The sequence below is a fragment of the Gymnogyps californianus genome, chromosome 1 (assembly GCF_018139145.2).
Source record: "Gymnogyps californianus isolate 813 chromosome 1, ASM1813914v2, whole genome shotgun sequence".
In the NCBI taxonomy this organism is placed as follows: domain Eukaryota; kingdom Metazoa; phylum Chordata; class Aves; order Accipitriformes; family Cathartidae; genus Gymnogyps; species Gymnogyps californianus.
The window spans coordinates 23,772,825-23,796,157 of record NC_059471.1 but is presented as its reverse complement, the minus strand read 5'-3'; the positions used below and the strand labels follow the sequence as shown (position 1 = coordinate 23,796,157).

At 45.0% G+C, this 23,333-nt stretch overlaps 1 protein-coding gene across 4 annotated transcripts in view; it reads left to right on the top strand.

Annotated features, from left to right (window-relative positions):
* Positions 1 to 9,573: 9,573 nt before the first annotated feature.
* KATNAL1 (katanin catalytic subunit A1 like 1) overlaps positions 9,574 to 23,333 on the top strand; it is a 41,266-nt gene continuing 27,506 nt past the window's right edge. For 2 of the 4 annotated variants that reach the window (XM_050910956.1, XM_050910931.1), the window contains exons 1-3: positions 9,574 to 10,548; positions 12,728 to 12,823; positions 14,915 to 15,090. In XM_050910956.1, coding sequence (XP_050766913.1) covers positions 14,929 to 15,090 — 162 coding nt within the window. In that variant the 5' untranslated portion in view covers positions 9,574 to 10,548; positions 12,728 to 12,823; positions 14,915 to 14,928. Of the gene's footprint in view, positions 10,549 to 12,337; positions 12,489 to 12,668; positions 12,824 to 14,914; positions 15,091 to 23,333 lie in introns of those variants that run through there. The other 2 variants (XM_050910939.1, XM_050910946.1) reach the window with 2 other exon arrangements.

The following is a 23,333-nucleotide window of genomic DNA, read 5'->3' as shown; positions in this document are numbered from 1 at the left end:
ACAGTTCTGGAAAGGCTTACCGATAGTTAAAGAATGCTCTTTAAATGTAGCTATCTTCTGTTCTGGATGAATGTGTTTACAGGAGTGGATTGTTAAAGCCAATTCATCTTCTAATATCTCATACTGCAGAACTGGAACTAACATGCCTAAGAAATCAAAAATGCTGGGCAAGCCATTAATATGTATTAGACTGTGCTTTGTTTATTCTAGTGGTTTGGGCATCTAAACAGTGTGTGCAAAAAGCTGCTCAACAGCTCCGTTATTTGAAACTGCCACTTTTAAGTCAGAGAAATATCTATAGGGGAAAGAGAATAATATACACCAGCATGACTTAAAATTAATGGCTGTGCCTGAGTAAACAGGCTCAACTGATGTAACTGTTTGGTTCAAACTATTAAAGCCTAGTATCCTATGGTTTTGTATCCATTTCCACTTAGCCCTCATCACTTCAATGAACAGTTGCCTACGGGTCATACATGGTGTTGCAACCGTGCACAGAAATACATGCTGCAAGTAGCACTAAGCGTGGAGCTATCAGTCATTTTATGCGTGCAGACTGGACAGCTTGTTGCCAGATGAAATCTTTAACAGCTAAGTTCTGCCTACCTTGTGCTCAGCAGGGGCACCAGCTGAGCCCATCTTTTCTACCACGCTACTTACTACGAAACTAAAAGGAACTCAGTTACCATTAAGACCTCCATCCTTTTGCAAATGTAGTTGAAATTGGCCAATGGGGTTCAAAATTACTGCAGTGGGACAGACAGTGTGCAACTCCAGAAGTGTCACATCTTTAGCAAACCAGCGAAAAATTCACACCCTACCATGAAAGAGTTATACTGCCAAATGTTTTTTTGCTTAATTGTGCATCACAGGAGATTTCCTCTCAATTCTCAACTCGAGCAGACAGATTAAGGGAACTTTGCGACTTGATACTGTCTAGTGGTCTGCCACAGGACTGAGAGGATGTGAATAAACTTTTCTTTCCCTGTCCCGGTTTTCACTTCACAGTTGCTGACACACAGCTCCCTGGGCCTGACTCTACTTTCTCTGACGTTTCTGTCCAAGTCTTCCTCTCTCTTTGACTACTGTAAGCTACTTTTTTATTCCTTCTCCAAAGAGTAATGCTCCAACATATGCAAAATGCTTCTGCATGTTAAGTATACACAGAAAAGAAACACAATATCCTAGTTCCTGTTAATTGTTCTAATTTCTGTCCACAGACTCAAAGCAGAACTGTTTTTTTCAACCTACCGTGGGCTTGCTTCAACCCATCTCCAAGATCTGTCTTCTCTTCTACTTGTATTTTCCATTAATCTGGCATTGGCTTGTTCTTCATCTTTTTAATCAACCTAGTCATAACTGCCATGACAGCTTTCTCTCTCTATGGCTCTAACAATGCAACAAACACATTAGGTGGGCCTCCTCTCACCTATCTTTAGGCATCTACAGTGCAAACATATTTATGCTGATCGGCTAAGTCTGCTATAAGCACTGGAAAAAATTAAACACATTCAGGGCACAGTCCACCTTGGTCAAAGCGGGAATTGTATCCCCGAAGTACCTCTCTCTACCACAAAAAAACTTAGAGTAAAGCTAACTCAGAGGCAAAGGTCTATGAGACAGATGTCTACATTTGACCAGATAAATACAAACACCCGTGTCCATTCCTACTGTCACTTTCTGGCTTAACTGAAATCTCATTTGAAAATCAACTGCTTTCCCTTGAACTGTTCTCTAACAACAATTCACAGCATTTTGAGATGTACCTTGTGTGAAAGATGTTGACTAAATCCTTCTGTGTTGCCACTCCGTCAACATTTCTCAAGGTTCAGACTCTGAGGTTCTTTCCTAGGAGAGAAATTGGTGGATGTGTCATACTGGTAAATATCATACCATAACAATTACTATGTGTGTATGAAAATTAACAGTGTGTGTCTACTGATGCCTTTACTGAGTTGTGCATAACTTCCCTTGGAAGATTAATGCCCATGAATATGTAACACGCACCTTCTTTTCCCTATTGCTTCCCTATTGTTTTTCGCCTTCCATTATTACAGCATTTCTGAATGTAGCCTATAAGACCTTTGGTAAAGAGTTAGGTTTGCATGTCAGCATTAAAGATTATTATGAAGGCACAACAATTCCTGTAGTCTAGTTAAATATAATTGCAAGGGGAAGGGAAGACAAAAGCAAAGGGCAGTTCATAATTCATAGACATCTCGTATGTTTTCAGCCTTCTCCTGCAGAACTTTGTGTGTGGGAGGAGGTTACAAATGAAGCTCTCTGCTACTTTGTGCTAAAAGCCTGTGCCAGCCATCTGAGTTAGACACAGTGTGTGGAATTTATGTAATGATAACCAAATCAATTCAGAAACCAGTTTTGTTAATCTGACACAGACCCTAAGAGTGGATAGCTTTAAACTTATCTGACAGTGTCTGCAATTACTCTAGCTGAAGAGACACTTTTGAACCAAATCAAATGTTCACGGCAAAAGAGTTACATTAATTTATATCAGCTTCGGATTGAACTGACTAGAATAAATCAGAGAGAGAGGGCACACAATCAGCTCTGCTGGCAGATTTGCAGATCGCTGGAAAGGGGCATGATAATTCTCTGGGGTTTGGCTGTGAGTAATGCTCTCCTCCACCAACACAGTTGGAGCCCACCTAACCACAGCCGCCGACATCTACCAACATCATGTTGTTTCCAGAACTGCTAGGTTTATAGCCTCTATCAAAAAATAAAAATATGTAAGCCGTGAGAATATACTTATAGCAGAACAAGTTTCACTGGCTTAAAGTGTCACACCCCCTCCCAGCAATTTCTTACCTTCTCTTTGCCTGAGATTACTGCCTCACAGCAGAGTCAGTGGAATGAAACACGTGCACTTGTCCCAGCTGCTTCAATACAAGGTCCAGCAAATTAGCTTAAACTGCTGATAAAGATGACTTTAATGTCATGTTTTGTATTAAAATGGATTAGAAACATTAGTGTTTTCCAATCCAGGGACTGTTGTGGAGGCAGGAACCTTCAGTAAGGAGGCAGAATAGATGGTCAGGGAAGCAGTATTTTTTGCATCACTCCAGCCAGATTTGCTGGAGTTTGTCTGACTGTGGCAATAGGAAAGGCTATGAAATTGCACACTCACAGCTACCATTCTTTTGCCTTATTAACAAGTTTATGAACTTCTGATTGTCTGGCTGGACTAGATGACCTCCAGAGGTCCCTTCCAACCTGAATTATCCTATGATCATTACGTATACCTAGCATGCAGGGCTAGGAACCTGGAGATGTAGTTCTCTGCCTGCTGACTCAGTCACTTAGCAGATCTCAGCAAACTGTGTAGACCAATGCTTACCAAACTTTCCCTCTGAGGGTCCAACTAGGGTGACACTGGTATTGCTCTGGTGTTGAGCAACTACTTTCAAAGGGAGATCAGCAGTAGTATGGGTACCCTCTGCCACTAGGAAGCAGCCCCGCTCAACTCAAGCATTCCTAAAAAAAGGGATGGGGAAAAAAATCCCAAACCAAACAAACAGAGATTATGACTAAATAACCAACCTTCTCTGTGTCACAGTTTCCTAGCTGGGGGATACAATCCTCAGACAAAGCAGTTAACGTGTTGCCTAATGTGATAAGAAGTATATAGTCTTGTGGGAAGGGATATTATGGTGGTGCTAGGAGCAGGCTGCTTACGATCTGCTCATGATCTGCTCTCCCCAAGAACTGCTGGGTTCTGTAAGGTCTGCACAGCATCTATGCTTTTGGGTATGTGAAAAACCAGCAGGAACTGATGTCATGGGCAGGCAAGTTCGAAGAAATCTGGAAAAAGGGGAAGCCAGAGTTGCAGCTGGTATGAATTCATCACGATTTTGGCTCCAGTTCCAAAATACAAAGGCATAAGAATCTCCACATGATTTTGAGAGAAGCAAGATCTGTAGATAGATAAGTGACACATTCACACATGCTGTATTGTTTAAGAGGCATACTGAGCTTTTAGTTTCAATCCCTGCTCTTTCACTTGTGTCAGTTAACATTTCTGAGAACCCTACTGTGAGATACAACCTCATGCTGCTACCTTAAGGTAACTACAATTGACATTTTCCGGAGAAATCACGTGTCATTATTGGGAGTGATCACAAGATCATCATCAGTGGGACACTCTCAGAGCTGTCACAAGGCAGTTCCAGCAGTAAGGAGTCACTGCAGTGGTGCAACTGCACGCAGAAACACAGCTCGGATCCACCGGGATCTCAATGGGCTGCTCCTGCCTCCGCATCTCCTCTGCCTTCTTGCACCTGCAGCAGCTCTGGAGGGTCAGCTAGTTCAGGAACTTGATCCAGCTGAACACTGGTAATTTTTTGGAGGGGCATAACTGGCTTTCCACCAGATCAGATCCCAGGCTTGCCTTGCCAGATGGCAACATAAGCATTACTGCTGTGTAAATAACAAACAGGGAAGCGTAGCCATGATCAGAGAGGAAGGCAGGACTGTCCCCTTTGGTGGCAATACAGACATAGGCTGGCTTGCATTTAACTGTGAAATGACATCCTTAGAGAGGTTTATAACCACATTGCTCCCCTCGCAGGGACCAGGCTGTTCATATTAACTGTGAGATACACGGTTAAGAAATGCTAAGTAACATTCACCCTCAGCAGACGATACAAACTGGGTGGTGCCGTCCTCTGAGGCTGCCCGTGATCACCAGGTATCACTTTGGTCCAACGAACAGGCAAATCCCCAAGTCTGTTCCTTTATTGTTATATAAAAGCAATGAAACCCGCTAGCAAAGACAGTGTGGAGTCCCCTTCTGCGTGCCCATACAGGACAACCGCACATCTTCCCTTTCCTAGCCACTCCCTCAGCTGAAGTGGAAGCAGATGAGGTTTGTATTCTGAGTGCGTTCATCCACTAAACCCTAAATACAGATGAAGCACACACACTGAGGACCAGCGGAAGCTGCACAGCCGGCATTCAGCAGCCAGCCGGGACGTCGTGGCGTTTTGCTCTTGCGCTTACACCCTCCTCCCTCGCCAGGGACTGCGCCACCTCAGCCCGTGCTCCTGCCGTAGCGGGCTGAAAGGGGGAGGCCCTCTGCCTGCCTCCAGCCGGGATGTTTAATGCAGAGATCTTCCAAGGACTGCCAGAACGCAGGCTGGGCGGCCGCGGCGGGAGCAGGCGGCACCCGCAGCCATCCCCGGCGATGCAGCGGCATTTTCCTTTGTTTTAAGCTCGCCGGGAAAACCTCACCCTTTCCCCCTGCCAGGGCAAGGCCGAGGACGCTCCACTGAGGCCGCAGCCTGACCGCCCGCCCGGCCGCCCGGAGCGGGCCCGGCACCGCCCGGGGACCCGGCGGCCTCCCGGCGGGGGCGGGGTAGCGGGATGCCGCGCCGTCCCCTCCCCGCGCCCCGCCGCCGCCATGGCAACCACCCGTCGCCGCGCGCGCGCACCCCCTCCCCGCCCGTCCCCCCCCTCGTGTCCCCCCCCCCCCCCTCCGCGCCTCTCCCCCCCCTCCCCGGTCTGACAGAGCAGAAGGGCTGCGCCCCCCTCCCCGCGCCGCTCCCGTCCGCGGACACGCACCCCGGCTCTCCCAGGTAACGGCAGGGCCCGGCTACAGGGCGGCCCCTCACGGCGCTGCCCGAGGCGGGCGGCGGCTCGGACCTGGGCCCAGCGGCCGCCCTCCCGCCGCGGCGCCGCTGCCCGTCCCGCCGCGCTGAGGGAGGCGGTGGCGGGGGGGGGGGGGAGGGGGGGCTGGGGGGGGTAGCAGCGGGAGAGGCTGGCGGAGGGCAGCGGCCCCCTCCCCTCCCGCGGAGCCTGCTGGGAAGTGTAGTCCTCGCCCCCCCGCCGGGCGCTGGGCGCTGAGGGGAGAGGCGGCGGGTGGGAACTACAGACCCCAGCGCGCTCGGCTGGGGGGGGAGGGCGATGGGTACTGCGGCTTTGCCCCCGCAGAGGAGACCGCGCGGAGGAGGGGGAGGCTCGCTCTGAACGAGGGCGTTGAGGCGACTCGTCTCTCCGGAGCCTCCTCTGAGGGGATGACGGGGCCGGGGCGCTGGGCGCGGGGGTCAAGGATGCCCCTTTACCGCTGCCGGGGGCGGGAGGGAGGGACAGTGTGGAAGGGGAGCGCGGTGTCTGAGGCGGGGTGGGCGCAGGGGCGGGTGCGGGGCGCACTGGAGGGTGGGTGGGTGCAGGCGGAGGAGTATGCTGGAGGAGGGGCGGGATGCGGTGCGGTGCGATGCGATGCAATGCGAGGGGAGGGCTGTGCCACGCAGGGAGGGGTATGCGGCAGGCCGGGCTCGGGGACGTGGGCGGGAGGGGTGTGCTGGCGGGTAGACGGCTGCAGGAGAGGCGTGTTGCGGGATGAGTGAATGCAGGGGTGGGGGTGTAGGTGTACGGGAGAAACCCGGGTGGGTGGGTGCCGTTAGGAGGTGCGTTGCGGGGAGGATGGATTGGATGGCGTGTGGATGCAAGTGGAGGCTGAGGAAAGAAAGAATACAAGGAAAGGGGCACGTGGGAGTATAGGTAGATGCATGAAAAGGGGGAGATCTGCTGGAGGAGGAGTGGCTGAGCAGATCCAAGGGGAGGGCTGTGCAGAAGGCAGAGTAGATTGGAGGCTGGGTAAATGGATACGGAGGAGGCAACGGTCAAAGAGAGCCAGGAGGTAGTGGCCCTGGAAAGTTTCCCCAATCAGTTTACTTTACAGTTTGCAGTTTCATGTGTCCTACCGCACTTAGGCTCTGTTGAGCTTGTTGCACTAGGTGATCTTTACATGAGCGGACACAGTGTTACTTTTTAAAATAATTTTGCTTCGTTCCTATTGTGCCCACATTTCTGTGATGTCATCAGTATCGGCATCTCTTTTCCCTCTCCATTTCCTCTGATGACAGTTCTAGTGTTATCCTTTATCTTGTATTCTCCAAGAGGCATAAGGGGGAATAAAATTACAGTTCCTGTACCATATCATATTTAAAATATACATGTTTATGATCAGTATATTAGAGGGAGTTATTTTTTCTTCCTGAAAATCTGTATCTTAAAAGCATCAGTGCATTAGTACTCCCTTGTATATGAATATTGAATGTCTAATCCTAATACAGTTTCAAATGTCACAGAGATGGGTTTCTTTCCAATGGATGTTTGATTTTTATTGCAGTCGAAGGTTTTGGGGCGGTTTCTTTTTTTTCTTTCCCACCACCCCCATGTCAGATACATGCTAGCCAGGCTTAGGCTTTTTGCAGCTCCTGGTACTTACCAGGCTGCAGAAGTGAACATCGCTGCTGCAGCATGCTTCCAGGGTGCTTTGCTCTCAGAGACTTGGGCTTTTGAGCAGGTAATGGAGAGGAATGGATCCTGCCTTGAGCTAATCACAATCTCAAGATAGAAAAGTAAATGGAAAACAAGGAAACAACAATAGGCCTTTATCAGGTTTTCTGTGTAAACAATTGCAAAAAAAAAAAAAAAAAGCTGATTCTCCTGGGGACAAGCTGAGGAATCTGAAGACTTGATGTCTGTAGCACTACAGCAATATGCATATAAACGTATATTTTAAAGAATATATATTATTCTTTAGAAAAAAATTAATTAAAAAAATACACGTTCATAGTCCTAAAGAGCCAATTCCTTGGAATTCAGAGGGGAATTCAAAAGGTGGAAAAGCATTCAGGCCTAAATTCTGACCTGATGAGTCAGGGTTATAAACACATGTGTGAGTCCATTAAACCTGCAGTTACTCATGGAAAGTTTATCTGGGTTGCACATTGGCTGCGCTAGGAATGTAGCAGCACCAGAACTGAATCTTTGTGGAGCTGACTATGGTCTGGCAGGGCTCATCAGCTGCGGCGCTGTGGGAACATGGATATGCTGTATCCAGGGCCAGGTGCAGAAGCAGTTTAACTGCCTTTCTTGGCACAGAGCCCGACCTAATAAACACTTTGAACCCAAGCTGGCTCTGCACAGACCCATCTTAGGAGTCTTTGGTGGCATGTTTGCTCTACCAGAAGTGCTTACACACGTGATGTGCAGAGAAGCAAGTGGCTCCACAAAGGGCCAGAGGGATTATTGATTTGGGCCGAGTTCCACTTTGCTGAGCTCCGGACAGGCCCTGCAGAATCCTTCAGGTGTCTGAGCCCTGCATCCTGTCAGAGGAGGGATCGGTCACCTCAGGACTGGTGCCACCTGCACACTGGCTTAGGTTTGGTGTGGTACTAAAGCCAGAAGCCCTGGAGACTGTGCTGGAGAGAAGAGAGATGTGTGGAGCCGGCCTGGGTCCAGCAGGGCTGAGATGGAGAAGCAGCTAGCAAACCTCTCGCTGCCTAAACTGCATGTGTATGGAGTTAAGCTCCCTAGAGTGCCCCATAGTGTTTGTCTTAGCTGTTTTCATGTCTGTTACCCAGCCTAGCTGATGAACACCTCGTTACCCTGAATAATGGTGATGTGATCGTATGGATATGCCTGAAGCTGGTACATGACGTGCTCTGGAGGATACATTTTGCAGTCAGTTTTAGGAATAGCATGACCATCTCTGATTCTCCTTTTTCTAGTTCTTCAGAAAATTGTAGTTCAAAGGCTTTGCAAATGGCTATTTCATTCTCCAGGGTGCTTTCTGTTCGGTACAATAGTATATTATCTCTAGTTAAAACACTGACCAGCTGTTCAGTGGTTTCTTATGTATTTGTGTTTACTGTTAACTTGTGGTGAATGTCTTCACTTCATTTGAAGATTTTTTTTTCACTTGCATTTAAAGTAACATTCAACTCTGTTTCAAGTTAGCTCTCAGAAGATTCCACACAAAAATAGTTTGAGGCCTGTATGCATGCTTCTTCTCCTTCCCACTTCCATACACATTTTCCCATTAAACTCCACGTCTGCTATTTCAAAACAGTTTCAGTGCAAAGAAGCCAAAAACCAGTTAACAGAAAGCAGTTAACTGAATTGAAAGATCCCTCGGTGCTGGATTTCCTGGACCACGGTGTGTGTGTATGTTTTATCTGGTGTGTGTGCTGCTTTGAAGTGACATGTCGAACGGGAGTGAACACTCCAATGACATTACCTGCTGCAACCCCCAGTGCCGCTGCTGCAGTTGCAGGCATTCTTGTTGCTGCTGATGCACGCAGCAAAAAGGGAAAAAAAGAAAAGAGCACTGGCGTAGCACACTTCTCATCTTTCATTCAAGAAGCCATTTAAATGTAGTTTAAATCCAAATCTGCTGGAACTGAGCCACGTTCTTATTTATATATATATTTTTAACAGGAGTTGTGATCCTGTGAGGTGATGATCGTTAGCTTCCACACCAGTCCATGGGACCACAGCTGCAAGTTTAAACAAAGCCAAGTTAATAGGGAAAGATAGATTTGGCTGTGGAACTTGGCAGGCCTTTTGTTTGTTTGTATTTTATCTGACAATGATCAGTTAAAATGTTGTTTTTGTCACGCAAACGTAATGCCTGATAATTGTCTGCAGCATCAGCGATTGCTTCTGAACCGGGACAGTTAATTATTAGAAATGAAGACCAGTTGTTCTGCACCCAAATCCAAAATAAAAGCGATAATCTTTCTAATAAAGCAGGCAAGACTTATTTAAATTTTTTTGAATAGTTGCATTTTTTAATAACTTATTCTTAAAAATCAAATAAAATACATCAAGCACATGAAAAAGAAATACAGTCTGTATTTCAGTCAGAAATAGACTTCTGTAGGCTTCTAGTAGGAATCGCATGTCATGCAGGGAAAAAAATGCTTTTTTCTTCCTCTGATAATGTTCCAGTTAGTGTTGCAGTTTATGCTTTTCCAGGTAAGGTATTGTCATATTGTTATATATCTCTATTTTAACAAGTTTTAACTTTGAAGAGAAAAAGGAAAATAGGATTGTTGTACTATTTTAAGTGAAAACACAATCGAGGGAAAGGAAGCTGTTCGAAACTGGTCAAGGCTGGCTTACAAAAACAATATGGCCTTAAACGAAGAAGGGCAGGTTTAGATTAATTGTAAGGAAAAGCCTCCAAGCAGTAAGAAGAATTTGAGAAAGGAACAACTTCAGTTCATTGCTTAGACTCTGGCAATAGAAATGGGTGCACACGAAAAGTGGTTAAATCAAAAAATCAAAACCTCTTAACACTGGAATTCGCTTCCTTGCTTTGCTCTGTGTGACAATCGACCTGTTCTGGGATTGTGCAGCAGCAGAGGGACATCCTGGCTCTATTTTGTAGAAGTGGAAAATGTATAGTCGTACCTCAGTACTGGATTTCAGAAGATGGTGCCTAACAGCGTGGCTCTCCATCTTGAGACATTAGTCGGGTCTCTTACATTGCATTTTGGGATGCCTGACATCATGCTGCACGGCTGATTTACAGAAAATGAGAAACAGAATTAGTAACCAGTCTTCATCTGTGTATGTCCAGGCCTTTCCAGATGTTCAGCTGTCCAGTCAGCAATACTGCACAACTGCTATGACGTGAGACCATATGTCCAGCAATCTCAGGGAGCTGTGGAAAATTTTTGGTCTGCCTGGGTAAAATCTTAGTCAGAGAAAGACACATGTCCAGAAAAAAAACAGGTATGTTACAGCCCTATCAGTGAGGAATTAACAACTGATTTGGAGAAAAGTCTGATTAGTAGACAGTAAATAAGGCTTGACGTGACTTTTGAAACAATGAGAGTAAAGCAAAAATGAATAACTGCTCATTTAATGAGTGCCATCCATCCTGTGCAAGAGTTGAGTGCCTGTGGAGAAAATGGGATGCAGTTGTGTAACTGATTGTGTCAAAACACATAGGCATAAAAGAGACATATAAAGATAGCAGAGATGCCTTTTGCTTTGGTACTTGCAGGGTTGAATGTTCAATATTAAGCAATAGGAAAACCTCTGCTACAGACCCCATCTACTGGGGAGGGCATTTATTGCCTCTGGTAGCACTGTGGTGAGGTTAAGTGGGAGATGGGCTGAAGGGGGGCAGTTGTGCTGCACTCCCACTGGTGTGGCTCACAAGTTTGGGAGTGTGCTAAACAAGCTGTCGCCCTTTGCCCACCATTCACACAGTCACTGTATCTGCCTATGGATATGTTTGTGTGTGTATAATGCTTTAATGTTAAAACAGAGACTGTCTTCTGGATCTTGCTCAATTGTGCATTGCTTTAGTTCTGGGAGAAAAATTCTTTTCTGACCCCAGATAGGAATCAGCTCAGTTTATGCTCCAAAGAATAGAGATTAATATCCCCTGTGACCTTTTAGCCTAGCTGCTGCAGGGTTTTTAACAAGTGGGCTTAAGACCCCATGTGTGGCAGCTATGTGAACATGAATGTCTGTAATGTCTCTTCTTGTCAATGATCCGTGAACTAAGGAATCTCCAAGGATATCTTGACGTGCCGTGGAGCTGTTATGGTCTAGTGCAGGAAAGAACCATGCAATGATAGAATGAAAAGCTGGTGTCACAAGTAATGTGTAAGTTGTTCTAAATGTACCTGACAACAGTTGTATCCGGCTGTGTATTTGCTTAAAAGATGAGGCTGTGATATGGTAGGAAAAACAAATTTTTAAACAAAACCCCAAACAAACAAAACCAACAACCAACAAAAGCACTATTTATGACTTCTGTATTTCTGGTTCCTTGGATGTTTGCGATGTTGTATGAACTCTATAATATAATGTAGAACATTATAAAAATAAGTACATAACATGAAAAAGCCCCCACCTAGTTCTAGCTACCTCTTCCCACCCCTGGTGCTGAAGAGTGGGGTTGTCCAGAAAACAACCCAGGAAGGAATTCCTTCCTAAAAATAATTTTTCCTTAATTTTGGACATACTTGTTTTGACTTGCTTTGGCTATTCTGAACTAATGTTACCATTGCTGGTGTGCGTAAAAGGTTTGTAGTTTGTTTAAACCATTTTTAGCCATTAGTTCAAAATAGCCAGTCTTTTTGCAATAGGACCTCAAAGAACTGCTTGGGGGTCAGGGGGAGCACTGATTTAGGACTGAGGTCTACAGTTGTTTCAAACATGTCTCAGGTATATGGGTGATGTTATATTCACCTTCTCAAGCTATATTACCTGCTTTGGTGTCTAGGGTAGGTGATAAGTAAAAATTGAAGTGCCTGAATCCAAGAGAAAGATCCAGAGGCTTTTGTCAGCCTAGCTCTGGAGGCATCGACCGCTCAGTAGGTACCTACGCGTACATCCACCAACCTCCCTGTATGCTCCAAGTTTCAGTGCATGTTGATGTTTAGAAGCTCTCCAGTATGACGCACCGGGCATTAAGGTCTTGCTTAAGCTTCAGTGTCACCAGCGTGACCAACTCTTGGTTGCTGGAGGAAATGGGAGACTCACTTGGTTTCCCCCTGCAGTTTTAAGACCATGTAAATTTTTCTGCCTCCCGCTTCCCAGCTCCCTGCGCTAACCACTCTTCTGAAGTGAGCACGTATTTGCGTGGCTGCTGTGCCTTGCCTCCTGCCCGTGAGTTTGCCCAGCTTCCACCGGAGACGAGGAGGTTGTCTCCTCCGGTGAGTGGGGCGCTCTTCTGGGATTAAGGGGAGCTGGATGTGAGTGTCAGCCCTCTTAAGGCAAAAGGGAGTTAAACACACGCCTGCAGGGTGGGAACTAGCTGTAATAAACAGATACCAGAGATTGCTGAAGTAAGTACGTGTTCTGTTTAATGGATTTCTAGGAATTGAATGCAGCAGTTCCTTAGAAATGTTTTTTTTACTCTCTCTTCTTTGCTACATGTGGGGAAAACCTCCAGAGATTTGAGGACCGTTCTCCTTACAGGGACAAGCTGGTTGTGTAGCAGATCCTAACCTGGATGTGTTTGAAGACAGGGCAATGGATTCTGCCCCAGGTGGTGTTTTGTTCATTTATAAGTTGACCCATCAGATCTGAATGTGTTGTAACCTATATTCAGTTCCTATCTTTTTATCAATTTCCAGTGCAATGCAAGTGGCATCACTTTTTCCTATCAGTTATCATCTTCTGTATTTTAAAATTAAATGGTCTTAATTGCCACAGAGTTAGAGCTCTCCAGCGATGTATCCTGCCCTTCCTCAGCACCGAGAGCAAACAAAATTAGGGTTGTCGCTCTTTCCACCTTAGTTCTGCTCCTGCCCAGAACTTTATAACAGCCCATGGGAATGATCTGCAAGCTGAAATGTGCGGCACAGCACGAGGACAAGCAAGCCCCAATGCGTCTTGCTGCGCTCGGTGGAGTGCCAGCCGTGGGGTAGCAGCGTGTTCTTGCCATCAAAGTCTTCAGCCACGTGGAAGCTGTGCGGCCTGTAGGTTTAAGTGAGGGTAGCAGGTTTCCATGGCTTAGTTGCAGGGAGCAAGAGTGAAGAGGTGGTGGAGAAGACCTGGTGTGCCACTGCAGGCAGCAGTAAGGACCATCAGTTTGGCACCGTTGAGAGGCAGAGCGTGTGTTTGCTACAGGTAGTGTTCAGGGAGGGCAGAATGAAGGTTACGTGGATATATGTTTAACTTATTGTCAGAGGTCTGAATTTTGCTAAGCACGACGGAATATAAAGGCATAAGATACATCCTCCTTAGTGCCATCTTGATCTTGTCTTGTCTGTTCTATAAAAACTACTAACATTTTTATAACCCAGTAGGCTGCAAAAGGTTGTTTCTCCCTGTTCTGGCTTCTCTCTGCTACCACCTGCTCCTACTGCACGCACCCCCGTATCACGGGCTGTCTTCAGCTGTGCAGCCTGAACTGTGTGCTGTGCCAGGCCCTGCGCTCTGCTCTCTCCCTGTCTGGCTGTATCCCTCCTTCCCTGTTTCTTCTCCACCACCTTGGTCTTGCCAGACCCTCAATGCAGCTAATGGACGACCCTCCTGAGCTGGCCTCCTCCCCCTTGGTCAATGCAACTCTCTGCATTGCATAGCTGTGAATCGTGATGTTTTATTTTTGATTTCCAGAGGTTTATAGCTGGGTGAATGTCAGGTACCCCACCTGTCCTGAGTCAGAGGACAAGGGAAAGGAACTGATGCCCTTTTTGTGTGGTAAGGACCTAGACTTTGGGTCATGTGGGGTTTAGATAAAGAGGCAGGCACTGCTTCGATCTTGAACCTTAAATACAAACCTAGCTGTACAACATAGCTTACTTTTGAATGTGTGGTTTAATATTGCTTGAATGGTTACTGGGAAAAGTTGGACTATGGGTTTGCCTTAAAGTCATGCTGTGATTTACTACTTCTATAAAAAAGTTAGTAAAATCTGTAAATCTTAAATTGTTTTGGGGACTAGGGGAAGGTTGTACTTTGGGAATCACTGTTTTAAGAAATCTTAAATTTGGATTGCTAACTCTGCCGTAAATCCCAAAGTGACATGTTAAATTTAATGAAAAAATCCAAGTCAGCATGTGGATGTTGCAGTACTTTGAAAGAATATTTAAACAGAATGAGGCTCTCAACTTTGTCTATAGTAGAGCTGTCATTCAACCGTATCGTAATCTCATTAGGGTGAGGGCTCTTGAAAGTGCTAAGTGCTGACTTCCCTGATGCTGGTTGGCACATTTAGGCACGTATGTAATACAACAGTATAAAAAGCAATTTAATGCCTCATGTGATTTGTGATTCACGGGTTGATGGCTGCTAATATATTGTGGTGATCTACAAATTAAAGTTTGGCTTGTTAGGTTCAGTGTGGGCAGGGCATTTAATTTTCCTGCGTTAATTTAACAGGATTGGGGCCAAAGGCAGCAAAGAAGTTGTGTTTTTTATCACTATAAAAGAGTTATGATTAATGATCTCAAACCTTAGGCTAGTAAAGAGATACTCCAGAGCTAAATGGTTGAAAAAGAGGGGGACTGGACAGGAGCGGGGGGCGGAAAGACACAATTCAGCTATGAGAGAAAAAACAAAACTAAAGTGTCACAGTCTCAATTATTCTACAGCATGTAAAATTCATTTTTCTGATGATTATGTTCTCTTTTAGATTTCTGAGTGAAGATGAATTTAGCAGAGATTTGCGATAATGCCAAAAAAGGAAGAGAATATGCACTCCTTGGGAATTATGACTCTTCTATGGTATATTACCAGGGTGTCATCCAGCAAATCCAGAGACATTGCCAGTCGATCAGAGATCCAGCAATTAAGGGCAAATGGCAACAGGTAGGGTGAAATAAGGTTGCCTTTATTCTATTACTTGATATTTGAAAAACACACTATATTTCCCAAACCTTTTAAGAGGTAGAGGATGTATATTTCAGTTAAGTTCACAACATTTCTTTTACAATATTTTGTTGATATTTATGGGAAAATAATTTTTGTGGCGTGTTCAGAAGGAATTCTTTTGTTCTAATTGAATCAATTTTTTTGTTGTTTTCGCTTAGGATGTCTGGCTAATCACTGGTCTGTTTGTGTGTGATTGCATACTTTGGATAAACTGTTTTGCTGAGGACTTCCTTTTGCTGTTTTATCTTTTGACCATGTAATGCCCAGTAAACTAAGATGTCAGTGGATGGGTTAGCATCACTAGAATGGTTCTCTGAGTAGCAGTTAACTATTATTAGCTACGGTGTGCAAATTTGGATCAGGTTTCTAAAACTCCAAGTACTCTTAGCCTGAGTCTTGCACACATGCATCTCCCTGCTAAGCAGAGTACTGTTGAAGCCAAGGAAGTAATCCGCAGGTGAAATGTAAGAACCCTCATTTAGCACTTTCAGTATTTAAGTCTTCCTTACATTTTGTGGTCCCATTTTTCATTGTACAAAATGTGTTCCATAAAAAAAAATAGAATTGGAGGATAAACATATGAAGGCGTATTCCAGAATAAAGAATTCATGTTGCATAAATATTTTGTTTTGAAAGAAGAACATAGTGCCTATAAAAGATATAATTTTGCAGTAAGTAGCTGAAGAGATGATTTCAAGAAGAGTTTTTCTAAATATTGTATGTTTAAATGATGTCACTTAAAAACAGAAGCAAATTTTTCCCTTTTATTGCAGCAGGTGCTTTGGTTATGGTTTTGTGCTTGAAACATCTGACACTAACATAGAGTATTTTGTGTACTGATAGCTACAACACTGTTAGCAATCATTTTGTAATGACAGTACTATTCATAGGTGTTTATCATAGAGCTGTAGAAGTCTATCTGCTTATTAAGAGCTTGTCTGCAAAGCATGAGCATGTACAAGCAGCAGTGATAGTGCCTAGCTTTCCTGGTGATGTAATAAGCTGAATGTTGTATAGGAGATACTCAGATTCCAGTATTTGTATTCAAGCTCTTTCCCACCCCAGGGCATACTGATACAACGTGTTCATGCTCCATGCGTGTCCTTAGTTCCTGCCGAACTTGTAGCTGACGAGAAGGTAGAGCATGAAGCTTTCCTTGTTCTGCAGCTGCATCACTGCATTGCCTTCACTTGTAGTATTTAGTGTTTCCTCTGATTACATTGATTCTTCCATTAAACTTTTAACAGCTCTTATCTTGTGAAGGTTACTTCAAGTCTCGTGATGTTGTGTGTTGTTTGAACTGCTTCAGAGAAGCCTGTGCACCACGGAATGCGTGGTGTACATTGGAGACAAGCCTCAAGTAAAAAAGGACCATTAACACAGTTTCCAGGATTATTCCCTGTGGAAGGTTGCTGGCTCCTTAGCAGAGGATCTGAAGTTGGCACCTTCTCAGAAATTATCCCTTTTAGGTAAAAACAGAATGGCCCCTGACAGTGTCCCATAAATGCTTTAGAGAACTGTCTCCAGAAAGATCAGCAGCAGGTGGGGTAGCCTCTGTCACGCTGTGCACTCATGTTAATTGTGAAACTTCCAACACAGCGGTGGCAGAATGTCGCTTTGCTGTTACTGGTGCCAGTCTTGGCTCAGGGTCAAACACCAAAACTAAGAAGTGTGATTGAGAAAAAAAAAAAAAAAGAAGTGCTTCATCCCCAGGCTGTTTGCCTTCTCATTCATTTATGGGACTACCCACAGCACTGGGAACAAAATGATATAGCCCTGAGAACAAACGATGCAGCCCTGGAACCACTGGCTTTTCCATACCTGCACCTGAATGGTTTGGTGAGACCTATAGAGGTAGACCTGCTTTCTTACCCACTCTTGATAAATAATTGTGCTTTCTCACTCCTTGAGACAGATTAAGAGGGAATCTGATGATCTGGATGTTAGTACTGCTTTCCAGCTCCAACAGCAGCTACATCCAAACTGTCAGTCACATTCAGTAGCTGTCTGACAGACAGCCTGTTCTGAAAAAAATTAAACCAAAAGTTGGATTACAAGAAACACTCATTCACAATATTAAGGTAATATTTAGATATTCTTTTTAGATCATTCTCATGAAAGAGTTATGCCATACACACTATGTAAGTTTAGCAAAATTCAGGTCTAACCCACTTGGTACCAGTAATGTGCAGAAGCAAAAGATTCCCATACCTGTATGCTTCTTGCAAGTGGAACAGGAAGCAAAGCAACGCTTAGGTCATGGTTAAGAGGATGAACACAACTGTTTTACCTGAAATTCTGTCTCCTCTGGTGTATGGAGCTAGGTACTTTAGGTTCTTCAGTTTCTCCATCCTCCAAGGAATCTGAGGAGGATAGTACCACTGGTACCTTTTGGAGGTGGAGTTTAGCAATCTCTAGCAGACACTGGGTAGGTAGAGCTTTTACTGTTGGGAGCGGTCCACACTGTGAGTGTCCATGTAGGTAAGTGCTTGAAGGAGAAGATTGTTACTTAAACCAGTTCTTCTCTGAGATGTACTGTCTGCGTGCATATTCACAATCTTAAATCTCCTGAAGGATTCCTGGGACGCCGACGCTGAGGGGATCTGGCAGTATGAAGTGTGCCCTTCCTTTCTGTATGTTTGTGCGCAGTGCATGAACAGGGTGTTTGTCCTACTGGTACTTCTGAGGCAGTGAACTCAGTTTCAGGTGTTCGTGTACATGTTCCCTTACAAAATAGGTATGTTCCTATGAGTAACATCTCAAAGAATAGTTACAGCTGTGGCTCTGCAGCTGACCAACTCATACCTGTTACATGAACCATTGTTCTCCCTATCTGGTCACTTCTCTACAGTGGGTGCTCTATCCTGAATAGGTACCTCATGCTAGGTGGATCTGTTTTGTTGCCTTGTGTACTACACAGGATTTTTCCAGCAGTTTTTTGAGCAATGTAGAGCAGAAGTGGACCAAAAGTAGTTGTTATTTTGGGTCGGACTCCCAAACACTCTTGATCTACCTCTCTTTGCTTAGGTGTCATTGTTTTCAAATTTGTACAGGTTGGTCTGGACAGAATGATATTCTGTGCAAGTATTTGGTGGCTTGTATTTCATGTCGCATAGTCAGACAGCTTCAGCTTTGCAACTGGGCACCCTGATTTCAAGGGTTCCTCGTGCTTGGTGCTGATAGTTAGGAGGAGGAGGAATGTGAACATGTATCATCTGCTCCCCTGGGAACAACTGACTGCCTCAGTTCCACTCCATGCAATACTGCTTCTGGGACTTCAAAATCAGTGCTGACTGGGGAAGAAGGATTATGTTATTAGTCTGGCACAACCTGCAAGAACTTCAGAAGGGCAAAAGATACATCCTGGAGGGTCCACCAAAGCAGCGGTGTGACAACGTAAGAATTGCTCTGACCCTTTGGAAAATTCATTGTCATTGATTGTCTGATAACTAGCTTGGCTTGGGGATACCAAGGGTGACCTGCTCTTGAGACCCTTATTTGTTTTGCATCCAGGGAATTCCCAGCTTGCTCTTGGGTGGCTGAGTGTAGCTCCATTCTTATCCTCACTCCTAGGCCTCTCAGCTCATTTGAAAAAGAAAAAGTTACTTCTTTGTTGTGCTTTGAGGTTTGGCTGACGTGTAGGCATAGTCATCCACGTAAATGCAGGCTGGGACTGAAAGAGTCAAAATCAGAAGCAACTCATGTCTTTTTCTACTTAACAACAATAAAAGATAGGTTTACTCTCATGACTGCTACTGTGAACTTTACTTGTGTTGACATTCCCCCTGTTTATTCTGAGAGAGTTTCTTGGCTGTTGCAGTCTTTTTACTAGACAGCTGGCTTGTAGGAAAGAGCTGCTTCAGTGACAGTTCAGCAGCTGCAGAATGACAGCAGAGCATGCCCCCAGGAGATAGTACTGGCTTACAACAAGGCCAGTGGCTGTCGAGCAAAACCTGCTGCAAGTTATAACCGTGTGCTCTGTGTTGCACAATATCTGAGAGCGCAGGAGCCTCAGCCGAAGCTGAGGCAGGAGTTCAATGATTCTCAGAGTGCTTGGAGCAGCCAGCAAGGCACCCTTACTGACCATGGTCACTGGAGCAGGTGATGAGGTGCACTGTATTCTTGCTTAAAGAATGAAGGATGATTTTTACTTTTTTCTTTAAATTTTAAACACATTTCAGTCAATCTGTGCTTATGTTGTTTTTGCTTCATGCCTGTTTTATTAACACTTTGTAGGTTACTTCATGAGTAATTAAGGAATGTTCTGCAGGTAACTCATGAAGAACTGTGATTACAGGAGCTATACTTTGACTCCATGGGATCAGACTGGGTTACAGAGCATCCGTTTTGGGTGTGGTTTAGGGAATTGTTATTTTCACTTTTTTAAAATGGAGCTTGTTGAATAACTAATGTTAATTGCAGGCAGTAATTTCAGGTTTGGAAAACACTTTTATAGAAACTTGATTGGTTTTGTTCCAGCATGATATAATTAAAAAAAAAACAACCCACACATTATTTGTTATTTACCAAGGTACAAATACCCATGCTTATTGCTATGGGAAATTGCGTAGAAGTACAAGCTCTAGCATAGCAAATAAAAGCTGGTGATGCCAAAGGTACAACAGTTGCCAGATTGTGAAATACAGAGGAAGTCCCTGAAATGGTTTTTGGAGCTACCACTAAGAAGGAGTGAACTCAACTCTTGGTCGCTGGGTTTTATACCTGTATGTTAGGATGTGTTTTCTGCTTGGTTACTGTAAATCCTTAGGGCTGGAATGTCAAAACAAAGCTGTGGGGCCACCCCTTGGGCTGAAAGGCTTTTTATCGGGCTTTCCAACATCACCCAATGCCCATGATGCTGCTTCTGTGGAGGAGGTGATGTGGCTGGTAGGGGTGGCTGGTGTACCAGAGCGTGGCTCTGGGGAGCAGGCAGTTTCACACGGTAGCTGAACCCAGTTAACATCCTGCCATGCCCAGAGAGGCCAAGCTCTTCCCCAGCTACTCTTCACACCAGCTGCACTAGCTTCTCTCCCTCCTCTGCACCCTGCCATTCATTGTCCTGGGATTCACCTGATCACAGGGTAGCAAGCCAGTGCAGCTTGCTAACCCAGCAAAAGTGTCCTTTATTTTCTTTTTACCCTCCTAGGCTAATTTTCTGCCATTTTACCAAGCTGGGTTACTGTATTGAGATGCCAGAATTGAATCCAGAAGAGCAGCGGCAGAGTGTGGTTGGGGAGAAAAAGTGAGGAGAAACGTGATCTTCCTATTTGGCAGTGGTGAGCTGCTAACTTGGCCCATGCTACCTCCTGAAACTACTTAAACATAAATAACCTAAAAGCTTTCTTCAGGTTCTCTACAACCTGAGCTGGAGCCCCCTGAGGGCTCTGGCACCCAAGGAAAGGCTGTGACAGGGGGCAAAGAGACTGGGTGAGTCCAGACCAGTGATTTTCCTGTTTGCAGCCTTCCGAGGTTGTTTCAGAGTAGCACTGATCACTCAAAGATGCTGCTCAGTCACCTCCGTAATTACGGCACAGCCCTTCTAGGCTCGCATCTGGGTTATTTGTTTCTCAGCTGCAAGAAACTCTTTCTGCACCTGTTTCATCTGACTTGGTTTCTTTAAGGCCTCTAGGAATTTATCAGCTGGTTTTCCTCTGTGGTCCTGTTGTTTGAGTACATCGAGGTTTTTTTTGTTGGTTGGTTTGCCAGGTACTGACTAAGCGGTAAGGGTGTGTATTTCAGAGTTTGGTCTGCTTAGGCCTGGATAAGAGATGGCCAGCAGTTGTTAGTCTGTTTTCAGCTTCCAAGGCATCAAAGGCTCACTTTCTCTCAATTCTCAGATACCATCCTCCTTGCTGGTCCAGAGAGCTGAATGACAGCATTCCAGCCCTCAGTGCTAGCAAGTTGTTTTCCACCAACTTTTCTGCATGTGTTGGAAGGCTGATAGGAGGAATCCTGTCTGTATTCCTGGAGCACTGGAGTAGGAAGCGGCTGTCTCTCGTGGAGCGGTGCCCTGAAGGATTTATGCTGTATCATTCCTTTGTATCTCACAGCAGCTGCTTGGCTGGATTTATTTTTGGACAGGAGGGATGCGTGTTAGACAGTTTGAAGGAACCAAGTTAGTAATCAAGCACATTTGTAACTCAGCTGGAAGTTCTTGCACTCGGGGATGTGTCTGCTAATTGTGTGATGAGAAAGCAAAGAGAGCAAAGCAGGACAGGAGGAGCCATGTCAAGCACTGACTATCTTTACCAGAGCAATCCTGCCTGAGCTGGATGTCCTGTGTCTTTGGAAAGATACAGCTACCCCATCTGGAACAAACAAGAAGGCTGGTTTGCTCTGTCAAATGACCAAGTTCTTCCCATACCTAAGCCTCCTTTTGTACAGATGCACACAGAGCTCCTGGTGAAGTAAATGCAGTGTTGCAAGAACTGTTCAGGGCCTTGGGGATTTACCCTTCACTTTGCCTCTGTCCTTGCTGGTATCTTGCTGACAACAGTCATATATATTCTTCTTCTTAAACAAGGTTTGTTTGCTGCTGAAATCTCCTATTTTGTCCTTGTGGTGGGAAAATTCCTGGAAAATACTATAGAGCAGAACAATACATTGCTGTGGGATGTACCTGGTAGTATTTTAGGAGAACTGTAGGTGATGTATGTTTGTTACTGAGTGCTGACCATTTAATCATTCAGTCTTTTATACACCGTACCCAGCAAATGGTTATGTCAGATAGCACCTTCTGTCTTGAAGTTGCCCCATCATCAAGTTGCCCCCCCATGGGGGGCTGCTGCTGCTGTTTTGAATATGTAGAGCAGGGCGGGTGAGGAAAGACGCTGTTCTGAGAGGGGAAATGAGAGTGTGAGAGAGAAATGGGATGAGCAGGTGAAAATCAGTCTGGAAGAGGCATGCTTCTGAATGTGTGCTGACAAGACACCGCACCCTGCATGTACCCATCATGGTTCCTTTCCAAGCACACAGGGAGATGGGACGTCTCAGGCTAGTGGCCACATCTTGTCGCTGGTAAGCACCATTAGGAGGAACAGTCATAAGATGTGATGCTGTTTAGTAGTAGTTCCCTGATGTGCTGTTGCTATACTTATAACCTCAGCAGACAGGCTGGATGTGCAGACTTCCATTCTCCTGATCCTCTCAATTACCCGGAATCTGCTCAGGATATGCACAGCAAAGAGTCTGGATTTCAGGCAACATCATTGACATCTGTTGATATTGTCCTTAGTTGCCTTCCTCTGTTTGCCACAAAGTGAAGCCTGGTTGCAGCATTCCCAAGCAATATTTTTCCCAGCTCTTTTTCATGTGGACGCATGACATGAGCACAGCTGGGTGCCTGGTGTCTTTCCTTGGCTTCTTGTAAGCTGACTTCAGATCCTGGCTTTTGGCATACACAGCCTTGCAGTGTAGGCTAGTTGTAGCCTCACTCAGTAGTGTGCCTGGTGGCAGCCTGCAAATATCCTCACCGTAGTGTTTCTTCACGTGAGCTTTTAGAGCCTATGTGCCTTTCCAGTGGATGGAAAGGTTCAGGATGTCTCTGTAGCTCTGGCTGCGAGCCTGGAACAGGCAAGATTCACGTTGGCCTAAGGTAATCTTAGCTGCAGAGTGCTAATACTGATTTCCAGGCATGCACAGCAATGCATGAATTAGTTTTAGCTGTGCACCAACACTTCAGTGAAGAGGTGACATCTGGGTGTTATGACCCTGAAGCAGGTAAAAACCAAAGTAAGCATGGAGGTTGATCCCACAGGATGGAAAGCATCATTGAGTGATAGGTGGAAGACTGGTAAGATGCAGTACAAGTGCACTCAGGTGAATCCTAGCAGAGCTTAAGCTAATGCACTGAAAGCTTATGCTTCTGAGCACGAATGTACAATGCAGTTTTTGGCTGCTGGTGTGTACTAAGAACCAGTGACTTTAGCATACAAAACTTGAGCTTGTAACAAGCCGTATCGCTTAAAACTTAGCAAATTTCTACACCGATTTTATTTTTCCTAGGCTTCATGGAAGAAAATTGAAATGAAGTAAATAATCTTGAAATTATTGCAGTGGTTCTAATTCCCCAACTAGTGGCAATAGAAACTTCAAGTATAAAATTCAGCTGCATAATTCTGCAACCTGATTTCTTTCTGAGACACAATTTCCTCTCATTTTTGTTTCACTTACTTTACTTA